Source organism: Camelus dromedarius, chromosome 8 (genome assembly GCF_036321535.1).
Source record: "Camelus dromedarius isolate mCamDro1 chromosome 8, mCamDro1.pat, whole genome shotgun sequence".
In the NCBI taxonomy this organism is placed as follows: domain Eukaryota; kingdom Metazoa; phylum Chordata; class Mammalia; order Artiodactyla; family Camelidae; genus Camelus; species Camelus dromedarius.
In genome coordinates this window covers 23,247,315-23,274,116 of record NC_087443.1, presented here as the reverse complement: position 1 = coordinate 23,274,116, position 26,802 = coordinate 23,247,315, and the positions used below count along the sequence as shown (strand labels likewise).

The following is a 26,802-nucleotide window of genomic DNA, read 5'->3' as shown; positions in this document are numbered from 1 at the left end:
TTAAACTGAGTACATTACCTTAAACTTAGTTTTTGTTCATTTAATTATTTAGACTTCAGAATAAGAGTCTTCAAAAGCAAAACACTACCTTTCTAAGGATGGGTGATAACTAACAAGATTGCAAATAGAACCCAGGAGGGACTCCTTATAACCAATTTGAGTAGTTCAGTTCTACTGTAAAAAAGAACAAATTAAGGTAAACCAAGGAAGTAGTAGTGGTGCTGAGAGAAACAGTAGGCATGTTTGGCTCAGGAAAGTAAATGAAGTAATCACATTGTTAAAGACTTACTTCATTATTTTACGTAAGTGGTCCAATCCCTAGAGATAATAAAACACCACCTTCCACAACACATACAAATAAACTTTGGGAGATTGTTTATCATTTTTGATTATTCATGTTACCAGGGAAATTGTTAAAGCACAGGCTTAGGAGACCTCCTGTGTTCACATCCTGTTCTGGCCAGGGATTAGATTTTCTCTGTATTAGTTTATCTATAATATGGAGATTGCACTAGTCACTAAATCATAGGGAAGTCTGAAGAAATCAATTAATACCTGTAAAGTGCTTAGAACAATATCTTGCAGATAGTGAGCAATGTGTAAGTTTTTAAAAATAAAAAGTAAAATCTACTGGTGGGGAAGAAGACCCAGAAAAGGATGCTATTTAAATAGCTTAACCAGGTAAACCAGTTGAACCTGGTTTTTTTTTTTCTCATTAAAAAATTCTTATCTTTAAAATCTGTACTTAACCACACAAACATTGAGTAAAATCAGATTCTCAAGTAGTGATGTTCAAATCTAATGATAACATTGAGTTAGGTTACAGCATTTTTTTTCCTGCTTTTGTTCACAGGATATTCTGAATAATCTTGAATCATGTGACCTTGAGGATGATGACCTTATGCTTGATGTGGATCTGCCTGAGGATGCACCTCTCGAAAATGGTTAGTGGGAACAGTATTGAACTTCTGAAAGTATATAGCTGAGCTACTTGACTGTATCCTATTTGATATTTGTTATTTACAGACTTCCTAATGTCCATGGAGGTAGCCTCTTCAGACTGAGAATCAATATTAAGTGATGTTAAATAAGTTCATTTGTAAACTTATTTAAATGTAAAAAACCTGACTTTATAGGTCTTAGATAGAATTCTATATGACCCAATATTATATACCTATATCATACAGTAAGTGGTAGATAGGATTTATCCTTTTTCTTCTTTTGTGTATGTCTAATTTTTCCTCCTTTTGTCTCATTTTGATTTTAAGAAAAAATACATTTAGAGAAACAGATATCATTTGACTTATGAAAGAGCAGTGGGAATCATTAAGTTAATAAATATTAAAAAAAGTCAGTTCTGGGAAATGATAACCTGAATGAATCATTATGTCCTTTTTATTCCCAAACCAAGTCTGTTTTCCTCTCTCGATCCCAGTAACTGCTGGAGTGGGGCTTTAGGTAATCCATGTGCAAGGGGGTCCTGGGTGCTCTTGCCCCCACTGCCACAGCATGTCTGTAGGATTTTCTGTCTTAAAGGCTGATCAGGAACCAGCGACCAGCCTAGAAAGCCCCTGGGGCAAGGGTTGAAATGGGGATCTCCCTGGGAAGAAGCGTCTCAGAGAGCTGTGGATCCCGTCAGTCAACATTTGCTGGATTTCCACGGGCCAGGGGTAAAGTGAAGAGAGTGGTGAAGTCCTTTTTACAGATGATGCTAGAAAAATGCAAAAGATATTTCAGAGAGGCTGGTTGGTTGTTGTAGTGCTTCACTGAGGTTTTAGGAGCCTGCTTACTGCTCACATTGTCATGTTAGTCAGGTTTTTTTTTCCCCCCATTTTTTCCCGTTGCCAGGATGCTATGTAATAGTCACTCTCAAAATCTCAGTAGCTTTCAGAATAATACATTTTTTTTTCTCATTTACGGATCTTTGAATTAGCTGGGACAGCTCAGACTGTGGGACTGACTTTAAGTCTATTCCATGCTCATGGCAGATGGCAGAAGGACAACAGGGTGAGCAGAAACATGCTTATGATATCTCTTGACATCTTCACTTAGAACCAGCACACTGTTACTTCTCCCACATTCTCTTGGCCAAAGCAAGTTATAGGCCAAGCCTGTCACCATTGGGACTGGGAAGTATACTCTATTCACTGTAAGAAGCTCTGCGGCTAAAGACATTGGATATATAATTGTATTGAAGGACAGAGTGTAGAGCTGAGAACAATGTCTGTTCTACCGCAGGGATAGAGACCATTGCACCTTCTTGTAGTTCTGCTGTCACTTGGGATACTTTAGCAAATCAGTGCTGAGTTCTAGTCAACTGAGAAAGAAAAATCACAGCCAATACCTAGGAAAAGAGCAGAACTCTCAGGACCAGAGGGATTAGAATAGCCCAAAGAGGTAATATTGAGAGCACTTAGATTCAGTTGCAGCACAGTGCTTTGTGGAGCTTATTATAAAAGAAGATTTCCCAACAGAACAGTTCAATAGATGACAGGAAACATAGCTGCTGTTGAAATCTGAATTAGTGGCCTGGAAGATCAAATGGAAAAATATTACAGACCACAGAGGAAAAACATAAACCATTAATGATTATAGGGGAAAAATAATGAGACTTGATGATCCAGGAGATTTAATGTGAAGTTTTAAGGGCTGGTAATGAGGAATGAGGGATTTACCTCTTTGGAGTAAATTACATCCTAGATAATGCATTTCACTTTGACATAGCTATAACAAATTCTCTTTGGAAACCTTATACTCTTCCTGAGCTAAAACAGGAAGCAGAGAGACGGAATTGGTCTTCGAGCCCTGCCTCATCTTTAGAGCACACACACAAAAAAAGTTACCTATGTATTAGGTAAAAGAATCAAAAGGAAATTGAAAGTTTTTGAGGTCTTGGGGACTTGTAAAATGTAGGCGGGAACTCCTGAGGTAGAACGTCTGATATATATTAGAGATTTTCCTAGGAGAAAGCAAACAATTACTGACTATTGTGAGCTAATGGAACACTGAAGAAAGCAGAACCTGCATCTGAAATAGGTAGCCTTCAGAGGCACCAAAGATAAAACGGTATTTAGATTTGGTCCTAATGGGAAGGAGGGAGTGAATCTTCTCTATAGATCTGAGGTCCTGAATGACTATGCCCACTTCTGCTGAGTTTTTTGATTGAGAGGATAAGAATGTCAGAAAGACTGGTGCAAGGCTGAAGGTGTCTTCTAATATACTTGGACTGTTGGTTTTGGTTCCCTTCAGCATCTGATTTTTGAGGCTATTATGCAAGTTTGGGTAGAGTTTTGGAGGGATCACTCTGGATTTGGTGGGTTCAACACCACTAATTCTGCCAATATCAGTAGAATTTTTGTTAACAAAAAGATTGGCACTTTGTAGAGATCTTCAGTTTGGGTTTGATTTGGACACAAGTTTGCTGTGACTTCATTATGAATAGGAGAGGGGGATTTCAAGGAAGAGGCAATGAGGAGAATATTTATCTGGCAGTTGCTTTTGTGTAGTCAGTCATTACTTATTAAGGTAGCATATGTGGTAGCACAGATGAGGAAAGAATGTTGGTCAAATGTTTCTTGGGCAGTTTTGGGCTAGGATTTGGAAACTGTCTGAGTTATTGGAGATAATCTACAATCCAATAACTCCAACTGGGTTATTGGTGATACTGAGGGGAAGGTTATGTAATAATCACAGGGTTTAAAGTTGATATTTTAATGCCTATATCAATAATATATTACAATGCTGAGAAAAAATTATCTTTGAGTTTAAGGGTAAAACCAGAAATTAGGTGCTTGATTTCCCCCGAAGAACACTTTGATTAACCACCCACTTTATGTTTTCTCTTTTATTTCTTAGGCAATGTAAGATACTTATTTTTTCAATGCCCCACCATTTATAGTAACTGTAAGAGTATTAAGAGACTCCTTCCTCCAGTCTTTAATTTACCAGGATCGAGGCATCTACTTGTTATATGTGAAGGACATCATTTTATTCTGAGTCTTATTCTTCCTTTTTCTAAGACTCTTTCCAAGCACTGGAAGTCTGGCAATGAGGCTGTTTACCCAATTTCTGCCTTAAAATCTTTCACAGAAAGTGAGGAGAGTGATGAGGTCACATCTCTTTCAGAGTCTATTCCTTAATGCTATCTAAAGGTGTTAGTCTATCCTGGAAGTCTGTAGTGGATTTATTCTTTCTTTGCTTACAGAACTGAGTGAGAGCCAATCTGAATTCACAGAAAAGACTTTGTTGATAGCCTCTGAAAGGCCTTTCTAACTTCTGATTTCCTTTGCTGCTGAAGGAGTTTGAGAAAATGGCAGAAGCAGGAGAGTCACGCTTGACTTCCTCCTCTTCTCACCCATCTTCCCTGAAACAGGTCATAAAACCTTCATGTGAGAGGTGCCTTCCTCATACTAGAGGAAAGGAGCATCCTTATTTCTGAAGACAAAGTGAGATCAAGAAGATCCTAACAGACCTTGCTAAGTTTCCCCTAGTTTACCACACTCTTCTCATACTCCTTAACCTGTCACGTTCCTCCTCGACTGTCCACTCTTTATCAAACCTAGTGTAAAAATACACAGGTCTACCTGTTTCTTTGGGTCTTTATTTCCTCATGAAGGCTCCCATGTCACATATTAGATTAAATAAATTTGTATACTTTTCTGCCATTAATCTGTTGCCAGTTTTATTTTTAGACTCTAAGAAAATTGAGAAAAACTTTCTTCCTCTACACAATCAGTCATGGGTTCTTAAGTCAACTTTAGGTTTTATACACTGTGCTTTTTCCATTCTGTTTTTTTGCACCTAGAGTTTCCTCTAATGTATGAACTAATTGGTATAGATCTGGGGGCCTGGATCATCAAAACTACTCTAAATTCCTCTGCATAACTTCCTAAAACTATTCTAAATTCCTCTGCAAAACTTCCTAAAACTATTCTAAATTCCTCTGCAAATTTCTCCCAGTCTTGTTTAGACCTTAGAAAGTATGTAGCTATGGATCTCATCTCAGAATGAGACCAGATCTGAAAATCAACCTTCAGGGGTTTTTCCTTCTTCTGAAGGAAAGTTAACTTTAAGAAGTATAGAGCTTTTAAAGTTTCTGGCCAGTTTGAGGGGTAGGGGAGGAGGTCAAAGGGAGAGTGGGGACAGAGGGAAATGGAGCATAGAATGAGGGAAGAGGAATAAAAGGAGAAAGTACTTTAGATTTGAATTGTGATTTGGGAGAATCTAAAAAGAGAGATCATTTTCTTTTTTATTTTTCTTTTACCTTGGTCAAGGAATCTCTTAAGGATACAATTGTGGAATCTGGATTTCTTTTTAGCAGACCAGTGGGTATTTGAGATTTGCTCCCTTCTTGTCCTAAAATGTCTCTCGAATAAACAGTTTTGTTGTATCAAAGGCATAGCTGTATTGCTTTATTGTCTTGCTCAAGAGCTTCTAATGGTCACTCATTGCCTATAGTTTAAAGTCTAGCATTTGACACATTCATAGTGTCACCATCAGGGTTTATGAAAATTCCATAGTGTGTGTTTTCTTAGATGTGCTCTTTCATCTGCTTGTTCTGTTTTAAACTTTTCTCTGCTGAGAAAGATGTCTTTGTAATTACTTCCTGAATCCTACTCCACCCAGTTATGCTGCTTATTATATTGCACTTATTTCATATTATATTTCCTAAGCCCATATTTTTGCTAAATATTTTATTGGGATATAGTCATGTGAGGTCAGTAGTATTGTCCTTGACCACTTTTCTGGTTACTGTATTTTCTTCCGGAAATTTATCTTTCTTTCTCAGTACTAATTGTGATTATTAGTAACAAGTTCCTGATTTTTTTTTTTTTTAACATGAGCTTTTCTTCTTTCAAGTCAAATTTCATTTAAAAGCTTTCCTGTTCAGATTGTAACTCCTGCAGGGCTCATTTTTTTCCAGACTTTTGTGATGTATAATTTCTAACTGCTATCTTCATAGCCAATTGTTAGTAATAGACGGAAATACTTACCTGTGTCATCCATTAAAGTTCTTCTTAGGACTTTAAGTTATCCCGGAAAGAATCTAGGTTACCTTTGACATAATAGTTTGCTCCTTCATTAAATCAGAAGAAATGGGTATGACGTGTATTAAGACATAGGTATCTCCATGTCTCACAGCCTTCAATAAGCTTAGATTCTCTCTCCTTCTCCAGAGGGTAGAAGTCCTGATACTATCTATCTACTACTCATAGTAAAAGAATTACTAAAATCCTCTGCCTTTTACTTTTGGAGCTAGAAACCTTCTTCAGCAGGCCTTTATTTATTCTCCATTCCTAAACTCACAGTTAAAGTCAGATCTAGTATATGATAGTTTTGATCAGCATGTTGGGTTAAAACTTTTTTTGAACTGGAATGCTTTTAGCTTTGCCCCATCCTTTCCTATGGTATTACACATTCAAAAGGATTTATTTCCTTTCTTAGTCTTGTTTGTCCTGTTCCTTCGTTGGGTCTGAAAACTGGTTTTAAATTAACTCCATCTTATAATTTTATTTGCTTTCCATTTTATTTTCCATATTGTTTCTTTCGTTCTGCCAGAGAGTCCTTAACCTTTTCTAAGAAACCACCACTCATGTTATTTTGCATTCTCTTCTTAGTAACCTTTTAAAGTATATCAAACACGATTGGTGGGTGCTTCAGGTAGTAGTACTAGCAGGACTCTTCCTTTAGAGTCTTGGAGCAGTCATTCCTCTCAGAGTTTAAGCCCCTTCTATCCTAATTCTAACAATAGTCTCTTGTGGTCATGGAAAATGTTTGTTTCCAGTGCTTATTTGCCATGATGCCCATGGTTCACGTTTCAGTAAAGTTGCTTTAATTTGGAGCCTGTGTGTAGTACCAACAATCTTTAGTAAATATAAAAGCAACACATGAATTTCTGCGTTGTAATTTCCTGCAGTATTTAACCCCATCTCCTGGCTTGTTTTCCTAGTTAGTTTATTTCTTATTACTCTGCGTGCATGGTGTTGATGGTATCCTCATTTTATCAGGTTCTTACTACAGAATTTCTTCTTTGGGGAGTGAGTGTAATCTTGCCTGCATGAATTAAAAAGAAATAGGAATTCAGATTTAAAAGTAGATATAGATTATCTTTCAGCTATATAGAGTTGCTTAAACTAAAGTAACCTTTTAATGCCATGTAGAAATACTTTAGGAACTTAACTGTCTATGAGTGAAATGCATATGTGAACTAAAAGCAGTTTTAAGCCTTCCTCGAATTATTTTTCAATTTATTTTTCTTCTACAATCTTTTTTCTACTCCTGATTTTTTTCAGTATAATGATCACCATGCTTTTATTTATCTAACAGTCAGGTTTTCTATAAGTGAACATATATATATATACACACACACACACATATGTATAACTGAGTCACCTTTATACCTAAAACTAACACAACATTGTAAATCAACTACACTTTAATAAAAAAGTATATATCTTAATTTATCCCAATAAGATGACAAGAAATTGTTTGAAATAATTTCAGGATATGTCTTCTATAAAGTTTTTCTCTTTAAAAACTTTTAAACTATATAACCTATAGTTTTTCCCCCAAAATTGATTTCTCTCATGGAAATTTTCTAATAAATAAAATTTTAATGTCTCTTAAAACCTTTACTTAAATTATTACCATCTTCAAGTAATATGTTAGTGACTTCAGTGTATATGAAAATTGAATGTCTATACTTTAACTGCATCAGCCTTTTCTTTTGAGTGGAGAAGTTTGTTTTTAATCTGTTATACTGTAATGAAACAGTTTCATATATCAAATTCAGGTTTCGGTTAAGTGAAAACAATCAGTTAAATAATGAGTTTCTCAAACTATAGTTACCAGAGGGAAAGGTGTCGGGGAAGGGATAGATTAAGAGTTTGGGATTAATAGATACACATTATTATATATAAAGTAGATAAACAAGGACCTATGGTATAGCACAGGGAACTGTAATTTCTTGTAATAGGCTGTAATGGAAAAGAATCTGAAAAAAAATGTATGTATGTATATATATAACTGAATCGCATTGCTGTACACATGACATTGTAAGCTGACTACACTTCAATAAAAAAATAAGAATTTTTTTTAAATGAGTTTTTTTTTTTAATTGAGGAGGATTACATTGATTTCTAAAGCTTTCTTTTCACACGGAATTCTGAATGTGCAGGATTTGAACTTTCTCATGCAATAATTTTCAGACTAGAGAAACCTTTCCTGTTCCTGGCTTGGGTTAGTGTTTAGTTGTATTTTTAGTAACAGTCCTAACTCAGTAGCTATGTAAGCACTGAGTGAAGATGGAGTCACAGGGTAAACTGGGCTCGCTTCCCACAGGGAGGGCTGGGAGTTGAGCAGGAAGGAAGGCCTGTTTGTCAGTGCCTTGTATGCAACTATGTCTGAGTAGGCAGCAGGCAACAATGTCTCCCTTGTACAAAGTGACTCTCTTGGTGAGCGCTCAGATATGTGAGGAAGAAGTGTTTGGGTAAGTGCAGGAGAAGCTTGGGGAGTTTCAAAGAGATTCTTCTCATGTTTTGTGGCATTTAGATTTCAGGGAGTGCACTATTTGTGGCTGCAAAGTACTGGCTTTGTTTTCAGTCGCATTTTAGACTTTTTGAACAAGCTCTACTACTGGCAGATTGAAGCGTTTTACTTTCTAAAACTGCGAGCTTCGTTTAAAAAAAATACAATTTGTTTGTGATGAAAAGTTAATTTGTGCTTCTTGAAATCAGTGACAATTAACTATGGCACTCATTTTTACAAATGAGTTCTCTGCGAGACTTAAAATTCTACTTTTTCTTGGCATTTTCATTCTGGAGTCAGAGCCAACTAGTGATAATGATGAAAACCACTTAAAACTGATTATGGGTGTTTAAAATGTATAATGTTGGTTCAAGGATAATTTGCTTGTTTTAAAACAGTGAGACTGTTGCTACCTAAGTGACTGTGATGTGAAAGTTTTATAATTTACTTCAGTTTGAATAATATAAAGTTCAGTTTTCAACAAAAGAACTAGTTATTTTTCTTCTGGAAATCTTGATTTTTGTGCTTAGCTAACATAAATGGCTGGTATTTTTAAAATATTACTTTTATATTTTCAGCAGCATTTAATTATCAAGCTATAAGTAGTTAACTTTTATAGAGTGTGTGTATGTGTTTATAGTGTTTCGCTTTTGAATTTGTCCAGTGGAGTGTGACAATATGAACCGCTTTGACCGATCAGACAGAAATGTTCGGCAGTCTCAGGAAGGATTTTGGAAAAGGCCACCCCAGAGGTGGAGTGGACAGGAGCATTACCACCTCAGCCATCCTGACCACTATCATCACCATGGAAAAAGTGACTTGAGCAGGTGAGTCTAATTTAAATTATATTTTCTGTCTTCTAATTAGTTTTGAATCATTTTTCCCCTCGATCCCCAAAACTGTTTTTTTGTCTGGTTTTTAGAGGCACCAAAAGCTATTTCAAGTTATATGTGGTACTAATTAGAATAGTATGTCTAATTCGTTTCTTTTGGCCCAAGTCTTTTTTCATTAGCTTTGTCATGAATATAAATGTTTATGTCTGCTGTTTGGATTTTAAATTTTGGTGTTTTCCAGTTCATCAAATGTTGACTTTGTTAAAGTTTATTATTTTTAATATATTAATATATAAAATTAGTGCCAAGTGATTTTTCTTCTTTTGCTTATACAGTAAATTAAAATTTTAATGCTCTGCTAGAATTCTTTTTTGTTTTGAAGCATCGCGTAGTCTTTAGTTTGATCAGGCCTTATATGTAATGTGGTTATGTAGTCCTGCAAATTTGGGATCAAACCCTGACCCTATACAATTTGGCTTTGTGAGCTCACATACTTTTTTAACCCCTCTCTACTTCTGTTCACCATCTGTAAAGCATAGTTAATTATACCTTTGTCTCAGTGCTCAAGGATCAGGAATAAAAGTGCCTGGAGCAGTGTCTAGCTTACTGTAGCACCCAAAGGCAGTTGTTATTATTGATCTTTTTTCCTTTTTTACTCTCTCATCTCATTCGCCTAGGGATTTGAGATCATTTTGGAGCACATTTACAATACAAATAATAAAATTGGGATATAGAAATAATGGAAGGCAGGAAACTTAAAGCACTGTGTAGTTCTTGAAGTAAGAAAAAAGATGGCTCTGAGATTCTTTGTAGCAATATTTACAACATACGTAAGATAAGGATATGTTTCTCTTCAGTTGATAAAAGCAACTGATTTGGTTTTGTGAGACAGAAACCTGTAAGAGGTTGCATGAGTTCTTAAAAGGAGAATACTTCATGATATAGTGGGCAGGTCTCAGGCAGCTTCTCAAAGTAAAAATAGTGATAAATTCTTTGTTTCTTATTTGTGTTCTTTAATTCATGCTACAAAGAACTCTAGTCCAAGTGAGAAAAGGCAATTCTACAGTGGATTGTGAAACAATAAGGTCCAATAACAATCTTTCTGCTGGTAAAATTTGATGCAGGAATAAAATTTAGAAGATCTGGAAGAATGTGTGGAGTACATATCCTCCCAGGCATTATTTTAGCTGTTCTGTTTCTCACATCTGGACTTTTGATAAGGAATGGACATTAGAGTGTTGGTATTATCAGGCAAGAATCTGATGTAAAGGCAGTCTTCTTTGCTAATAAGGGAGATTATGCTTCCTACATCTCTGACGGTTGGTTTGTAAGAAGGTAAATTTAAAGCCAACTTAGGAAAATTTAGAAGCCTAACAAAGAACCTTTGCTTATAAGATTTATTCAACCATTTAACATGTACTCATTGAGAATCTGTATTTGAGCTTTGTTCTAAATTCTCGAGCTGAGATAAGTTTGGAGATGGTGTGAGAGGTGAAAACTATAGTGAAAACTATAGATTGGTAATGGCGTCTTGGTGCATTGTTTTGAGGACCATAAATAGGATTTTGCAATACTTGAGCTCTGTTAGAATCATTGCAGTTATCAGGTAGGTAGAAGATTCTTGGGCTGTTTCCATCCTGTACAAAGTTGTGAAAGATGTAAATACTCTTGCTGCCAGGGTGTTGAGCTTGTAGGAGAGACAGGTATGTAGATAGTTAAGATGCATTGTTAGCACAGTGAATGATAGGTGCCCTGATGAAGTGTACGTAGGACTCCAGGAGCATGCAGGTTTCTGTCTAGGACAGTGGTATATGAGGAAAGTTACTATTGAACTGATAGGTATGATTGTAGCAATTGCAGAGGATCAGTTTCCATAGAAGGATAAGTATTCAGATGGAAAAAACAGCATGTATAAAACCATCTATGAAACAGTATGACATTTTCAGAAAACTACTCTGAGATTCATAGCTGGATTGGTGGGTCATTTGGAGGAATAAATAAATGGGATCTCACTGGACAGCAAAACTATCTATGCGTTTTAAATTTCAGCTTTGTGAGACTATTGGTCAGAATGTCCAAAATGGAATGAATTACATGGAGGTAGCAATCTCTGTCCCTGGAATGATGAAGCTGAGGTTGATTAGTTATCTATCAGAATAGCTAAGCAACATTTTCCAAAAACTATATTCTGGGATGTCAATAGGTATAGAAGAGAGGGACTCTGATCAGATGAGTATAGGAAGAACAAGTTAAATGAAGTTAAATTTTTTTCTAAATAGTAGACTCCACAGTGGCTTTAATAAATATAATTATAGTACTGTGATACTGCGAAATGTGGTAAAAGATAAAATATGTAATAACACGTGACCACAAATCCCTTCTACACAGTGTACTTGAGGGGCTAGTGGTTTGCAGGTCATCCGCACTTGTGATTCTCAGCGAGCAGAGAGAAATGCACAGCATTCCTGGGGGTTGCTAATCTGACTCTCTCAGCACAGAACTTCCCAACGGGTGGACTGACACACATTGGTTTGCTGTGACTAGTTATGGGTTAGCCAGTTTATTGATCCTCTCGGGGTTTTGGGTGGCTGTGAGGGGTCTTGGACTCCTAGATTTCTCAGAGCCAGTTACGGGGATGGGTGATAGAGAGAGAAACCTCATCCAAGATAAGCCTCACTCCAGCAAACCTTATAACTATTATTTTGTTTCTATGCCTTGATTTTTAAAAAAGATTTGGATGCACTAACCCCAGGGCCTTTTAATATTACATATATGAAAGTTCCTCTTCCATTGTATGACTTCTTAAGTTCCCCTTCCTGTCTGTCCTTCAGTTCCCATCATTATCGTAATTAATTATAGGATTATGTCTTCTCTATAACTCAGGGGATTGGGGGTTCAGAACCACTGATCTACTTTTTCTATATTTTTGTCAGTGCTGCTCTCTCTTTTCACCTGGCCTAACCTTTCACTCTGCTTTTCTCCCCAGACCTCCCCCTTTCCCTACCCCTTCCACTAAGCAATATGAAATTCTTTCATGTCTTAATAAACCCATATTCTCGATCTCTTTACCTACATTCTCCTGATTGTAATTTTTCCCTAAATGTACTAATTCCCCAGAAGCTTTCTTACATGAAGGATTCGTATTTTCTAGTCACTCTGGTACTTTATTGTTTAGAGGTAGGGTCTTTGTCTTGACTCCTCATTGTTACTTCTAAGTGAAGTATTCTTAAGCTTCTATCCTTGGAGATTTAGGGCATTTTACTGTATCAATCCCTCCTTAATGGTCCCTCTCCCTAGCTCTTAAAAATCTTGGCCCTTGGTTCACTTTCCCTCTTCATGGTGAGCTTTGCTAGAACCTTGATTGTAGCCTCCAGTGTTCATGTACATGATTCATTTAACCTCCTGGCTCCCTATTTCCTTAGGATTCTCTTTGATACAAGATCTGTCATCTGAGAATAATTTTACTTTTTTCTTTCCAATCTGGATACTTTTCTTTTTTTCCTGTGTAATTGCTATGGCAAGAACCTCCAGTACAATGTTGAATAGGAGTGATGAGAGCAGACATCTGTGGCCTGTTTTTGATAGTAGGAGCAGTGTTCAGTCTTTCACTCTTAAGTATGATCTTAGCTGTGGGTTTTTCACAGATAGTCTTTATCAAGTTGAGGAAGTTCCCTTCTATTCATATTTTATCATGAAACAGTATTAGATTTTGTCGAATGTTACTGCTTTGTCTCTTGAGATAAACACTTTTCCTTTCATTCTCTTAATGTGATATATGACACTGCCTGATTTTCCAATGTTGAACCAACCTTGCATTTCTCAAGTAAATCCCACTTGGTCATGGTATATAATCGTTTTATGTGTTGTTATATTCATTTGCTAGTATACTGAGGATTTTTCTGTATACAGTTACAATAAATATTGTTCTGTAGTTTTCTTGAGATGTCTTTGTGGTTTTAATATTTTACACAATTGAATTGGGAAGTGTTCCTCTCACTTCTATTTTTGGAAGAGTTTTGAGAGATTTTTGTTAATTCTTCATTGAACGTTTTGTAGAATTCACCGTTGAAGTTATTTGGGCCTTGGCTTTTCTTTGTGGCAAGCTTTTTGATTAGTAATTTAGTCTAATCTCTTAAATGTTCTGTGGATGTCTGTTAGATTTTATTAGTTTGTAGCATTCTTCAAGTCTTCTATTTCTTTGCTGACCTTCTTCCTAGTTATATCCATTGATGAAAGGATGTATTGAAGCCTCCAGCTTCAGTATATGTTGTGGAGAAGGTCTGATAACAACAGATTCTCTCAGTTTGTGTTTATCTGGGAATGTTTTAGTTTCTCTTTAATTTTAAAGGTTAGTTTTGCTGGTTATAGAATTTTTCGTTTACAGTCTTTCTTTTAACATTTTTGAGCCTGTGCTTTCTGATGAATCAGCTGTTAATCTTATTGAGCATGTCTTCTACATGATAAATTACTTTTTTCTTCCTGCGTTCAGGATTCTCACTTTTTCTTTGGCTTTTGACAGTTTAACCATAATGTGTCTCTCTTTCAGTTTATCATATTTTGGAGTTTGTTGAGCTAATGAAGCGATTTCCTTAAATGCCTTGAACAAATATGTTTCCCAGTCTTTGCCAAGGGGTGTGTATGTTCAGGGATGCCTGATAAACCTGATAAACAGTTTGCAGTGCTGTTTTAGCCTTCATTTACTGCTTGCTCAGAAGCTCAAGGTCAGCCAAAGGTGAGAGATTAAGGCCTTCTCAGGTATTTCCTTGCCTTGCACACAGCGCTACACATGTGTATGGCCTTCTCTATGCCCAGCAGTATGTTGGAGCTTTCCAAAGCCTCCTATGAACATCTCATTCCTTTTTTCTGTTTAAGTTTTTTGGTCACCTTCTTATTTGCCCCAACTGGTATTGCCATTTCTGGCAGCTGAAATTTGATTTGATTTGATTTATAATGGAAGAATAGTTGATATGCAGTTTTGTGTTAGTTTCTGGTATACAGCATAGTGATTCAGTTATACATATATACTTTTTCATATTTTTTTCATTGTAGGTTATTACAAGCTATTGAATACACAGTTCCCTGTGCTGTGCAGTAGGACCTTGTTGTTTATCTATTCTGTATATAGTAGTCTGTATCTGCTAATCCCAAACTCCTGAACTTATTCTCTTTTCGCCCTTTTTCCTTTGGTAACCATAAGTTTGTTTTCTATGTTCTGTGGGTCTGTTTCTGTTTTGTAAATAAATTCATTTGTGTCATTTTTTTAGATTCCACATATAAGTGATAGATATTTGTCTTTCTCTGTCTGACTTACTTCACTTAGTATGATAATCTCTAGGTCCCTCCACGTAGCTCCCAATGACATTATTTCATTCTTTTTTATGGCTGAGTAGAATTCCATTATATATATGCCATACCTTCTTTATCCAGTCATCTGTTAATGGACAGTAAAGTTGCTTCTATGTCTTGGCTATTGTAAATAGTGCTGCTTTGAACAATGGGGTGCATGTATCTTTTTAAATTACATTTTTCTCTGGATATATGCCCAGGAGTGGGACTGCTGGATCATATGGTAACTCTGTTTTTATTTTTTTAAGGAATCTCTGAGATTCCTGAGATTTTAAACAATTGCCACTGATTTTTTTTTTTTTTTTAAGCAAATGTACTAGAGATAAGGGTGTTTCTACTGAGGGAGCTCTGAATCAGGTCAAGTTAAACAACAGCTGAGAATGGGCCTTTTCTAGGGAGGTGCCATTTAGGTCAAATAGTAATAGTTCTCTGGAAATGGTGCTTTTTGGAGAGTTCCAAACCCAGTTTACGTCCCATCCCACCCCCTAGAGCCTACTGAATTTCACAGCTACCAAGTTTGTAAAGCTCTTGTTTTTCAAGCTACCACAGAACTAGGAACATAGGGAGGGAAATAGAATAAATTAAAATGCCATAGAGCTTGTTCTTCTCATGAGATTTAGTAGGTTTGTTTTTTTTTTTTCCCCAGGAAGTGCTCTTCAGTTGTTGCAAGCATTTGGTTGATTTCAGAGTTTTGAAAAAGTTGACTTTGACGAGTTTGCCAGTGTTCTCAGAGCTTTTATAGAGGAGTAGATTTTTGGAGATCTTTTATTCTGCCATTTTGTATTTCCTTCTTCTGTCATGACTTTCTTTGTTTTTTTTGTTTTGTTTTGTTTTTAATTAATAGCCTTTTTTTTTTTTTTTTTTTAGAACAGCTTTGGGTTTACAGAAATTTTGAGCAGAAAGTACCAAGCTCATATTGAATATTTGAGAATTTAGAGATTTGGTCATATTTTTTAAAGCTAGAAAATTTAATAGAAGCTCTATTTCTGCTTTCTTAATATAGTTGAAATTTAATGGATCAATCAATTTAACTTTAATCTTCATATGTTCACATAGCTATTATACTGGAGAGAATACTTTTTCAGTTTGTTATTTTAAATATTGAGATTTCACATATCTAACAAATTCTTATCTTAAAAACCAGCTGGAATTATATGTAATGTGAATGCAGTAATTTTTAATTACTGTAGCTATGACTTCTACTTAAAACATTGTGCTTCTTATGTCCATGAAACAGATAATCCCTAGTTGGTTTTTTTTTCCCCCCATTTATTCAGCCTGTGTGTTCTTGTATAAAACTAAAAGGAAGTTTAAATTTTTTTAGGGTAGATTTTTTTAAGGTAGTTTAAGATTAGGAAACATGGTGTATATAAGACTTTTATAAAATCTTGTTTAATCTTTATTGGAAAGGATGGTTTATCAACAATGTAAAAACAAAAGAAGACTAACAGTGTACCTGTCTTAACTGTCTGCCTGGACTTTCAAGAAATAGGAGTCCAGAGGTGTGTTCAAACTGGCAATTAAAGAGGGCAGCATAGTTACACGACTAAAAAAGATGTCAAGTAAGAGGGTAGTTAAAATTAAAAGCTAAAGACCAGACAATCAGTGCAGAAAAGGAACATAAGTATAATTTTTTTCAGGCAAGACCTTTCCCCAGAGGTTTTTGTTTGTGCTCTAGTTCTTAAGGAATAAGATTTATTTACCCAATGTGTAAAATACTCAAAAGGCAGGGAGTACAGATGATAACTGTATTAATGACAACTCGAGTTGATTGGACTTTTCAGTGGAAGCAAGTTCAGTGTCTGAGGTGAGTGAAAGTCAAAGGTTTTGTGGTAATGACAAACGATTTGTAATAATCATTGTAATAATTTCATTACCTTTAGTTCTTTCTGAAATTATATTGTGTGTATTTTCCCTCCAACTTCTTCCCCTGCCCTTCCAGAGGCTCTCCCTATAGAGAATCTCCTTTGGGTCATTTTGAAAGCTATGGAGGCACCCCCTTTTTCCAGGCTCAGAAGATGTTTGTAGATGTCCCAGAAAATACAGTGGTACTGGATGAGATGACCCTCCGGCACATGGTTCAGGATTGCACTGCTGTCAAAACTCAGTTACTCAAACTGAAACGTCTGCTGCATCAGGTGAGTATGTAGCGAACGTTTTCAGCTCTGATACATTGCTTGCAAAGTGGATTGACTTTACTTTTTTTTTTCCTCCAAGTTGAGTTTTTAATATCTATTTAGATTTGTGGAGAAATAATGGTTGTGAATAGTACATAATAGAAACTTCTCTGAGAGGAAAAAAAACATGGGATTTTGCATTGTGGTCTCAGTACAGTCCCCAGAATTTATGAGCTGTGTGATATTTGGTAAGCCAATCTCTCTGCTTCTTTTTCGCCATGTTTATAGTACCTACATTATTACGTTGTTGAGAGAGTTGAATCTCATACCTGAAACATAGTAGGCATTCAATCATCAGTGGTTGCTACTGTAATTTCAGCTAAGTGGGAAATAAACAGCAGTTTACATAATCATAGTCATGTAATTTCGCTTTTGTTTGAAACCTTCAAGTTTAATCTTCCCTAATCTTTTTTTTTTTTTTTTCCCTAAGAAAATCTAGCCTCAGCACTTATGTGATTTGTCCAAAGGCTAATGGTAGACTCTGGCTTCTGATTCAATAGTACTTTCTTTGTTTGACCATTTAGCATATGCAGACAAGGTCCAATGCAAAGCAAAAAGCTAAGGAATAAAGTACCAATTTTAAATAGTGAATATCTTTTGTTTAGTTTTAAATCTGTATTTGTCTTTTGTAGACTAGCTGAGTTGAACTTAAAATTATGGTTGAGAAAGAATAGTCTGGAGTCTCTGCTCAACTTGTTTTCTGAATTACCTTCCTTAGGATTGTATGTTCTAGCTTCTTATGAGCAGGGACCAAGTCTTAGAATTTCTGGTGGCCATCAAAACCAAACTCAGGATATATGCTCAATAAAGGCTAATTGAAGTAAAATGTGACACCTGTGTTAGTAACTACGAATAGTGTAAATATCCTTAGTCATGTACATTATTTTGTATTACTTGATTATAGATTCTCTGGACTACTCCATTCTTGTAGATATTTGACTGCCTTTTGAAAGGACGCTTTTCTGTGCTAAGACTGGGAGCAAGATAGTAGAGGATCCTTTTTGGATCTGAGATCCTTGGACTCCTCTAGAGACAGAGATTCCATGCTTGAAGTATCCAGGCATAGAACTTACAACTTAGTTTAACTGTAATTAGGAGATACTACATTCTTACTACATTTTTGCCTTATGCTGACTTGCAATTAATTACTGTATTTTTAACTCTAATGAGTCATATACTTAGCTTTCTCTATATCTAGCATTTTGACCCGCTGGAGTTTTGCAGGGCAAATCGGTTCTCCTTCTGTTCATATTCCTCAAGAACACCTACTGTAGTTGTGTCTTCCTCCAGTCTGCTCAATTACTTGCTAAAGCTTCTGTCTGCTGTGTCACCTCTCCAGTTCTCCTTATCATTATAGTTTGTGTTTTAAAATTTTCTTTATTCTCATTTTAGTATCAGTTTAAAAGAAAAGTAAAAATATTTCTAATCAAAAGCCCTTTACTTTTTAAAGATACAGAAAAGTATTTAAACAGTACTTGAGTTGTGTGACCGCTTCCTTATGAAACTTCAGTGTGTCACAGCTCCAATTTGATTTAACCCTGGCATATTGTTGTTGTTCGCTGGATTTGCCAGTAGAGAGGTGGGGTTTTGCATTCATTTGCAAACATAAGAACTTAAATAAACACTGGCAACCGCTGTTTGCTCGGGACATCTCATGAGAGATTGCTATTATAGGGAGGAGTCACCCTTAATTTCAGTAAACATGAAGCCCTTCAAGATTTAATTGAATACTAGCTCAGAAAGAAGAATGTCCACTTAGAAAGAGATAATTGTATAATCTCTTTTGTTCTCTTACTTTGGTGTTCTGTAAGTGGTTTACCCTAAGGCAATGTTCCTTAAACTCCCATGGAATTCTTTTCCTTGATTATTTTTAGCCAAGTTTAATTGGCTATTTCCCTTATAAGGTTGAATTAAATTTATATACGAATACTAAAGAAAATGATTAATGAAAATAAAAATAGAATAAAAATGATTTCTTTAACCTGATTCTTATTGGAAACAATAGAATTTTATAGTGCTTCTGAGAACTTTACATATAAATATATGAAATTTTTATTACTTAGGACTCGTTAAATGTATGTTAGATTGATTTTAATCAAATAATTTTGCATGTACCTTACTTGCCTTAGTTACTGGTTTTCCATCAATCCAGTGGACTCTCATTTCTGTCTTTGTTTTCCTGACCTCCAGGACCTGATCAAGAGGCCCTGCTTGACAAATGAGTAACCACCTGTGCATTTTGTAGACTTCCCCTTAGTGTCCAGTACCAGTTTGGAGGAATTGCCTTTGTATTAGTATGAGTTCTCCAGAGAAAAAAGAATCAATTTTTATCTGTCTACACACACACACACATACACACATACATATATATATATATATATATATATATATATATATATATACTTATGAAGAGATTTATTGTAAGGAATTGGCTCACATGATTACAGAGACTGAGAAATTCCAAGATCTGCAGTTGGTAATCTGGAAACTCAGGAGGGCTGATAGAGCTTCTAGTCTGATTCTGAAGGCCCACGAACCAGGAGAGCCAATGATGTAAGTTCAGAGTCCAAAAGCAGAAGACCAATGTGCTAAATCAAAGACAGACAGAGAGAATGTGAATTCTCCCTTACTCCACCTTTTCTTCTATTCAAGCCTTCAGCAGATTGGATAAGACACACCCACACTGGAGAGGCATTCTCTAAGTCCCCATGGATGATAGTTTTGGCAGAAGCTTTGTGAGCAGGGAAGCAAATCATATCCAGAGTAAATGTCTGTTCCAGTAAGGATAAAACACTAGCTGGCTGATCACTCAGAGAATGGTGCCATATCAGGGACTCAGTGTTGATCTCTGCTGCTGGCAGGTAAGGCACTAAGCAGTGGCTGTAGCCAGGATGGCCATGTTGCTGAGTCCATGCATAACCTCCATCCCTGCCAAGATGGCCATTTTATTCACAAGCCTATCAGGTGATAATAGGGGTGGCTGGGGAAGAGGCTGACTGGTGTCTACACAATGGGTCATCCTATCTACTTGATTATTAAAATCTTCATTCACACAAGACAAATATCTTCATATTATTTGCCCATTCAGAGAGGTCTGTCCACATACATCTTCCCCAAATTTCCTTGTCACCAATTTTTCACTCAGGTTCCTTCCCACTCCCTGACCATCGAGGCAAATCATTGGTCACAGCCTATGAATTGGTATATAATTGCACCATTTTTCCGTCTAAGCAAAGTGAACAACCGTATGTACCGCTTGAAGTTACCCACGGGGAGGATTTGTCTTTGCCACTGTCCCTCTGGGATGTCCCAGAAAGGGACTGTAGTGCTGCAGCTGGCCACTTTCAGGTGTTGTCTAGAACCATCTGTAAACCAGACCAGAGTCTTCTCTTCCTCTGTCAGCTGATTATAGGGAGTTCCTCAGAGGCCGTAATGCAGGCTGAGAGGGAAAAGGCCTTGGAGCAGGAGTGGGGACTCTGGGCATTTGGGCCACTTCTTCATGTAACTTACGTGTATTGTCAGGGTCTGCTTGGGCCCGATCACATATATACCACTTCCATTTGATGATGGAATGTTGTTATGTACACCCAACTTTATGGCTCTGTGTGTCACGTAACATCAGTTCATGATGGGCAGCTCAGGTAGCAAGGTAACTTGGTGTCTCAAGGTTAAACATTTAGTCACTACTGAGAACCAGAGCAGAACAAGAGCTGTTTTCCAAAAAGAGAGTAGTTATTTGCAGAGGCGGCTGGACATTTTGCTTCTGAGGTCATTATTCTGTAGATTGTAGTAAGCTGGATGGGTGACATGGCCAGGTTGGCCAAATCAGTATTTTTAAAATATTGCTTGAAGGGCTCTGTGGGAAATGAATAGCAGAGGGAATGACTTAAGTCATAAAATTTAGGAGGCTGTTAAAGACAGCCACATTTTAGTCCAAAGTTGTTAAAAATTGTTCTCTTTCATGCATATGTCTTACAGAGTTGTGTATGTAAAACTTTTAGATAGTGGTCATACATTTCAAGTGGGCATTCTAGGTTCTGTAATACACATTATCTCTAGTTCTTGGAAAGTGGGTGATTTGGCTTCATCTCCTGATTAAAGAAGTTGAGGCTCAGAGAGCTTAGTTAGTGGTAAGACCAGGACTTTTTACCCCAGTCTGTATGGACTTCCAGACGTGCTGTACACAGTGTCAAATCAGGAGGTACCCTGGGTACAACACAAAGAGGAGAGAGTGAAGCAGTGCTTTCGTGAACCTAATTTTTCTTTATCTCAGTAACACTGTGGGATGGGGAGGACAAGAGTGATTCTATTTTAATGGTCAAAAAACTGAGACTCCCAGAGTTAGTTGTGTTTCTTGAAGTTACCTGGTTGCATACTAACGCAGAAGGTATTTAAAACCCAAACCTTTTGAAATATTTTGGCATAATACTTCTCATATTTTATTACTAATTTAGAGGAGGATTTTAAATTAGAATTTTTGATCCTGATCTGAAGAGATGTGCACATACAGAAGATAAAATTGTTTAGTGGTGTCTTGTCTCCTCACTTTAATTTTGTACTTCCTGTTTCAAACACTTGAAGCATAATATGCATATAGAAAAGGGTGCAATTTATAAATGTCTATCTCAGTCAGTTTTCACAAACTGAAAATACCCCTGGGACCACCACCCAGCAAGAAAAGGAACAATACCAGGACCCCAGAATGGAAACTCTTTCCAGTCACTACCCACATTTCTAGTGGTGACTACCAGATTTCTGAAAACATAGATGAGTTTGCCTGTGTTTGAACTTTACATAAATGAAGGGAATATATTATATTCCTTTTTTTGTATCTGGTTTCTTTTGCTCAACGTTATATTTGCAAATCATTCATTTTTTTGCATTTGTTTTTATTGCTGTGGAGTATTACATGATGTGAATATACCACAACTTATTTCATTTGTTCCACAGTTGATAGGCACTTAAGCAGTTTTCCAGTTTTTGATTATTATGAATAGTGCTGCTACAGTATTTTGGTATATGTCTTTTGGTGAACATATGTGTGCATTTTTTGTTGGGTACATACCGATAGCGGACTCAGCTTTAGTACATACTGTAAAATGGTTTTCCAAAGTGGTTATGTTCATCCATTTTTTTTCCCTCTTGTTTCGTTATTTTCCGTTTGCTTTTGTCATGTTATCACATTCCGCATCTGTTTTGACCTCAGAGTAAGAAATGAAAAATGTAAGGTGGAGTAATGAGAAGAACATGATATCTCTTTCTGACATTTTTCTTTGGGATTGCAGAATCCCAGTGATTCGTTCTCTGTCTACCTGTATGGTGGGATAAAAATAAAGAAGTATGTAATAGTGTTTTATGAACTGTCAAGTTCGGTATACAAATATTTTGTTATTTCCTCTCACCTTCAGTGTTGAGAATAAAACCAATAATTTTTCCTTCACATAATTCTCCTTCCTGTTCCTGTCTCTATGTCTTTCTGTGTGCGTGTGTGTGTGTGTGTGTGTGTGTGTGTGTGTGTGAAGGGATTGATGGTGCAGGGGTGCAGTGGTAGGTGGATGGAGTATTTACAGCAGCAGCATCCTGGGGGAATGATTACCACTTGATGGCAGAGAACCACAGAAAAGTTAGGGAACTCATGCTTCTCTATCCCCAGACTTTTCTCATCATTTCAGGGGAAAAAATTTTATGAAATATACATAAAAAGAGCATATACAATATATGGGTACACATTAAGGAACAATGTGAAACAGGTTTGCGCTCACCACCCAGGTTAAGAAATGAGACATTAAGAAGCTCTGTATGTGATCCTTCCTGACTGCAGTCCCTTCCCTTTCCAGAATCTAGTATTTCCCTTGTTTTTCTGTTAATTTTTAATCATCTATGTTTATATCCTATGAATACTAGTTTTGCCTCTTTTAGAACTTTATATAAATGAAATTATTCTGTGTTCCTCTGTGACTTGTTTTCAGCATTTTCTTTAAGGTTCTTTTTGTATTTATGTTTATTTCTGTTCTTAATTTTCATTTTTATACTATCCTATTCCATGAACAGTTTCTTTGTCCATTTTACTCTTAGTGTCCATTCTGTTTCTTTCCACTTTTTTTTTTTCTATGACAAACAATATTGATAAGAAGTCTTCCTGGTATACATGTGTGAAAATTCTTCTGGAGTAACTAACTAGGAGTGGAATTCTGAATCATGACACATAGAAATACTCTACTCTGGAAACACCAAATTATTTTCCAAAACTGTTCAATCTGTTTCACTCCCTTCAAGTAGTAGATGGTTTTTGCCCCCCCCCATTCTTCTACATCTGTGCAACACTTGATATTCCCCATCTTAATTTGTCATGTGGTGGGAATCTAGTGATATTTAATTGTGGCTTTATTCTGCATTTCAAGATCAGAAAATCAACATTGATACATTACTATCATTTAATCCTCAGAGCCTGTTCAGGTTTTGCCTGTTGTCCTGACAATGTCCTTTACAGCAGAAAGATCCAGTGCAGAATCACGCATTGCTTTTAATTGTCATGTTTCTTTAGATTTCTTCAAACTAAAGTACTTTCTCAGTTTTCTCTTAACTTTGACGACTTTAATATATTTATTCTTTTGACCAGTTCTCCTGACTGCAAATAGATTCTCACCACCACTGTCACCCCCTGTCATGTGCACTTGCCCTCTTCACCCCGCTGAGATTCTGAACCCCATGCCTGGCTGCCCTCCTGTGTATACCTTCCTCACCCTGCTCGGGCTCTGACACCCCGCACCATCTCTGTGAATGCGTCCTCACTCTGCTTGGGCTTGACACCACTTGTCAGTTGATGCCTACACGTGGGTGCCCTCCTATCCCTACTTGGGTCTGACACCTGGCACCAGGCCTTTTTGCTGCATAGATGTCCTCTTCATGCTGCTTGAGCTCTGGTAGCCTCTCCAGGCCATCCCATGTAAGAATGCCCACCTCACTCTGCTTAGACTCTTGACAGCCCACACCAGCTGCACCTGTGCACGTGCCCTCCTCATTCTATTCAGGCTTGACTCTGGTACCAAAATGGTCTCCTATGCCCTCTGTGGATCCCTTTTTCACTCCTTTGGGCCCTGACATGCCTTGGTAAGCTGTACCCTGCAGGGACATGTTTCTTAACCTACTTAGACTCTGAAACCCTATGCTAGGTTGTCCTTTTGGGTGCAGACTGGTCTTTTTCTGTCTCAACTAATGGCTCAGGAAAGGAAAGGAAAATGAGGAGGAAGAAGAAGCAAACTTTAAAAAATGTTACTGACTTTATCAAGGTAGCATTTCCATTCGAAGAAAGTGTACCCATTTTAAGTATGTAGTTTGAGTTTTGACGAATATATACAGTTGTGTAACCACCACCAGCACCACAATCAAGGTATGGAACATTTCTGTTGCTGCTAGAATTCTCTCACGTCTCTCTGCAGTCAGTCTTCTCTCAAACCTGGCCCAGGCAGCCCCTTCTCTGCTGTTACTAAATTTTGTATTTTCTAGAATTTCATCCAAAAGTTTTGTCCCTTTGTAGATCATCCAATGTCTGTTCTTTTTGTTTCCAGTTTTTTTCACTCACTGTAATGGCCTTGATACTCATCTGTGCTTTGTGAGTTTCAGTGCATTCCTTCTTATTGTTGAATAACATACCATTGTACATGTATGTACCACAATTTTATTTTTATCTGTTAACCTGTTGATAGACATTTGAGTTGTTTTTAGTTGTGGGATGACTGGGATAATGTTGAACCTCTAGATTAATGATGAAAGTTAATAAGTATAGATGTATTCAATAAATTGACATTTGAGTATAGGCCAATTCTTCCACTTGTTTATTTTGTGATCTTGGGTAAATTACTTGAACTTCCTAGGCCTAGATTTCCTCATAAAAGAAACACAGATTATAATAGCTCTTATCTCAGGACTTTTGTAAAGAAAGCATGAGGAAACTCAGATGAAGTGCTAAGTATTGTGTCTGATGCATAGAAAGCAATTAAAATGTTAGCTGTTGTATTACGGACAATAATAGCAACATCAACAATGATAAAAATGTGAAGGTCAAGGGTTTTCAATTGCTTACATTGCTTATAATTTTATGTAGCTGCCCAAAAAGCTAATTCCGTTTACTTTAATATTCACTTAATTGTTATTTCATCCTTCAGTATACTTTATTAAGCACTTGTTGGGTATCAAAGATTGTGGTTAGGAAACATAATTCTTGTTCTGTACCTAGTGCATCATTCTAAAAACAACACATTACAACTGGTGGGTTTTGAAATGAAGTTTGTCCATCATAACTAAGCTTTTCCTTGTAAAGTAGAATAGTTTAGAAACTATCAGGGGGCGTCGCATGTAATAAGGACAGGTATTATTTTGTGAAACTTGTTTTTAGTGTGAGATCTGTATCTCTGTCCATCTACCATCCACGCATCATCCTTTTTAGAAATATGCAAGTGTGTCAATGCAAATAGTCAAGTATATGTGTACATGGTTGTGATGTAAAATGTATTCCTTGTGGGACATGGCCAAAAAAAACCCCCTTTATTCTAGTAGATAAATAGTGTAATACTCAAGGCTCCAAAGACTGTAAAGAAATACTTAAATTGGAAATAATGAAATAACCACCACATCAATCAAACATTAAATCATCAATAAATATACTGAAAGATGTTTGTGATGTTTTATAAAGAATCCTGCAAAACTTTATATAAAAAGTTTAAAGAAAATATTTATGTTCTATAGGAATGCTAAATATTATAAAAATTATCTTAATTCATGGATACTAATGTAGTAACCAAGACAACTACCTTATGTCCTAGGAGGACATACAAGTATTACATAACTGTAAGAATGATGTGTTGGCATGTCACACTGACTTGACATCTAGGCTCCCCAGGATCAGTCCCCAGATCCAAGCTGTGTAGGAATGGACCAGGCCACAGGTGGGAACTTCTTGGGGACACACTGTACTGTTAGGATCCATTCAGCTCTTAAACAGAGCTGCTGATTCCCCTGAAACCAGATCTCATGGAAATGCCTTAGCATTTCCTTCCAAGGCATTGCCAGAGAGTTCAGTACATGAGAGGCACGGGGGAGACCTGTTTCCCACAGTGGGGGTGTGGGGTGTGTGGGTGGGAAGGATGTTGTGTTTAAAAGGGCAAAGATAAAATACAATCTGAGTGTATGATTGGAACCTGTTGTTCTTCCCAGTACTATTTATAGAAACACAATTTCAACTGTAATCACAACAGTTTTATTTTGGGGATTCATCAAACTGATTCCAAAATTGTTAACACTTAAGTGCAGGATTCGTGTAAACTGAGAAAGACAAAAAGAGGAGAGAAAACCCCTTAGAGTAACATATAATTCCAATACAAATAGAAACACAGAGCAGTGGAAGAGAATGGAAAACCCAGAAATATGTGCTGAAGTATCTACTAAAATCAGTTGGACACTGAAAGGTTTCGAAATAAATGCTGAGAAAAACTCGGTAGCATAGAAGCAGTTATTTAGTTTCTTATTTTATATTAAACTCAGGTGGTTTGAAGAGTTAAATATTTTTTAATGCAGAAAATTCAGAAGAAATTTACAAGTAATATTTAAGTAACAAAAGAAACCTTTAGAAAAGGGTCTCCTGACTCAGATACGTACAAATTAAACACTTAGGTTTAATTAAAAAGTCTAAACAAAAGAAATTTGTAAATAATGTTTGCTTAGCATATTATAAACTACTGATATATAACAATGTTCTAGTCAATTTGAATGCAAGGTAGATTTTTCTGTTTTGAAAATGTCTTTGACCCAGCCATCTGTGAGGGTCAACTCGTTCCTGAAACACTTTGAAAATCAGACTTTATAACTTTATGTTTTTAAAATCCTTCATAGCTTGACTCATTAGATTTTAAATCCCATAGGTA

At 36.5% G+C, this 26,802-nt stretch overlaps 1 protein-coding gene across 8 annotated transcripts in view; it reads left to right on the top strand.

Annotated features, from left to right (window-relative positions):
- The window catches only part of CCSER2 (coiled-coil serine rich protein 2), a 122,982-nt gene that overhangs the window by 56,159 nt on the left and 40,021 nt on the right, over positions 1–26,802 (top strand). For 6 of the 8 annotated variants that reach the window (XM_031461028.2, XM_064487983.1, XM_031461030.2 and 3 more), the window contains 3 exons: positions 854–944; positions 9,191–9,353; positions 16,648–16,843. In XM_031461028.2, coding sequence (XP_031316888.1) covers positions 854–944; positions 9,191–9,353; positions 16,648–16,843 — 450 coding nt within the window. Of the gene's footprint in view, positions 1–853; positions 945–8,297; positions 8,489–9,190; positions 9,354–16,647; positions 16,844–26,802 lie in introns of those variants that run through there. The other 2 variants (XR_010381908.1, XM_010984076.3) reach the window with 2 other exon arrangements.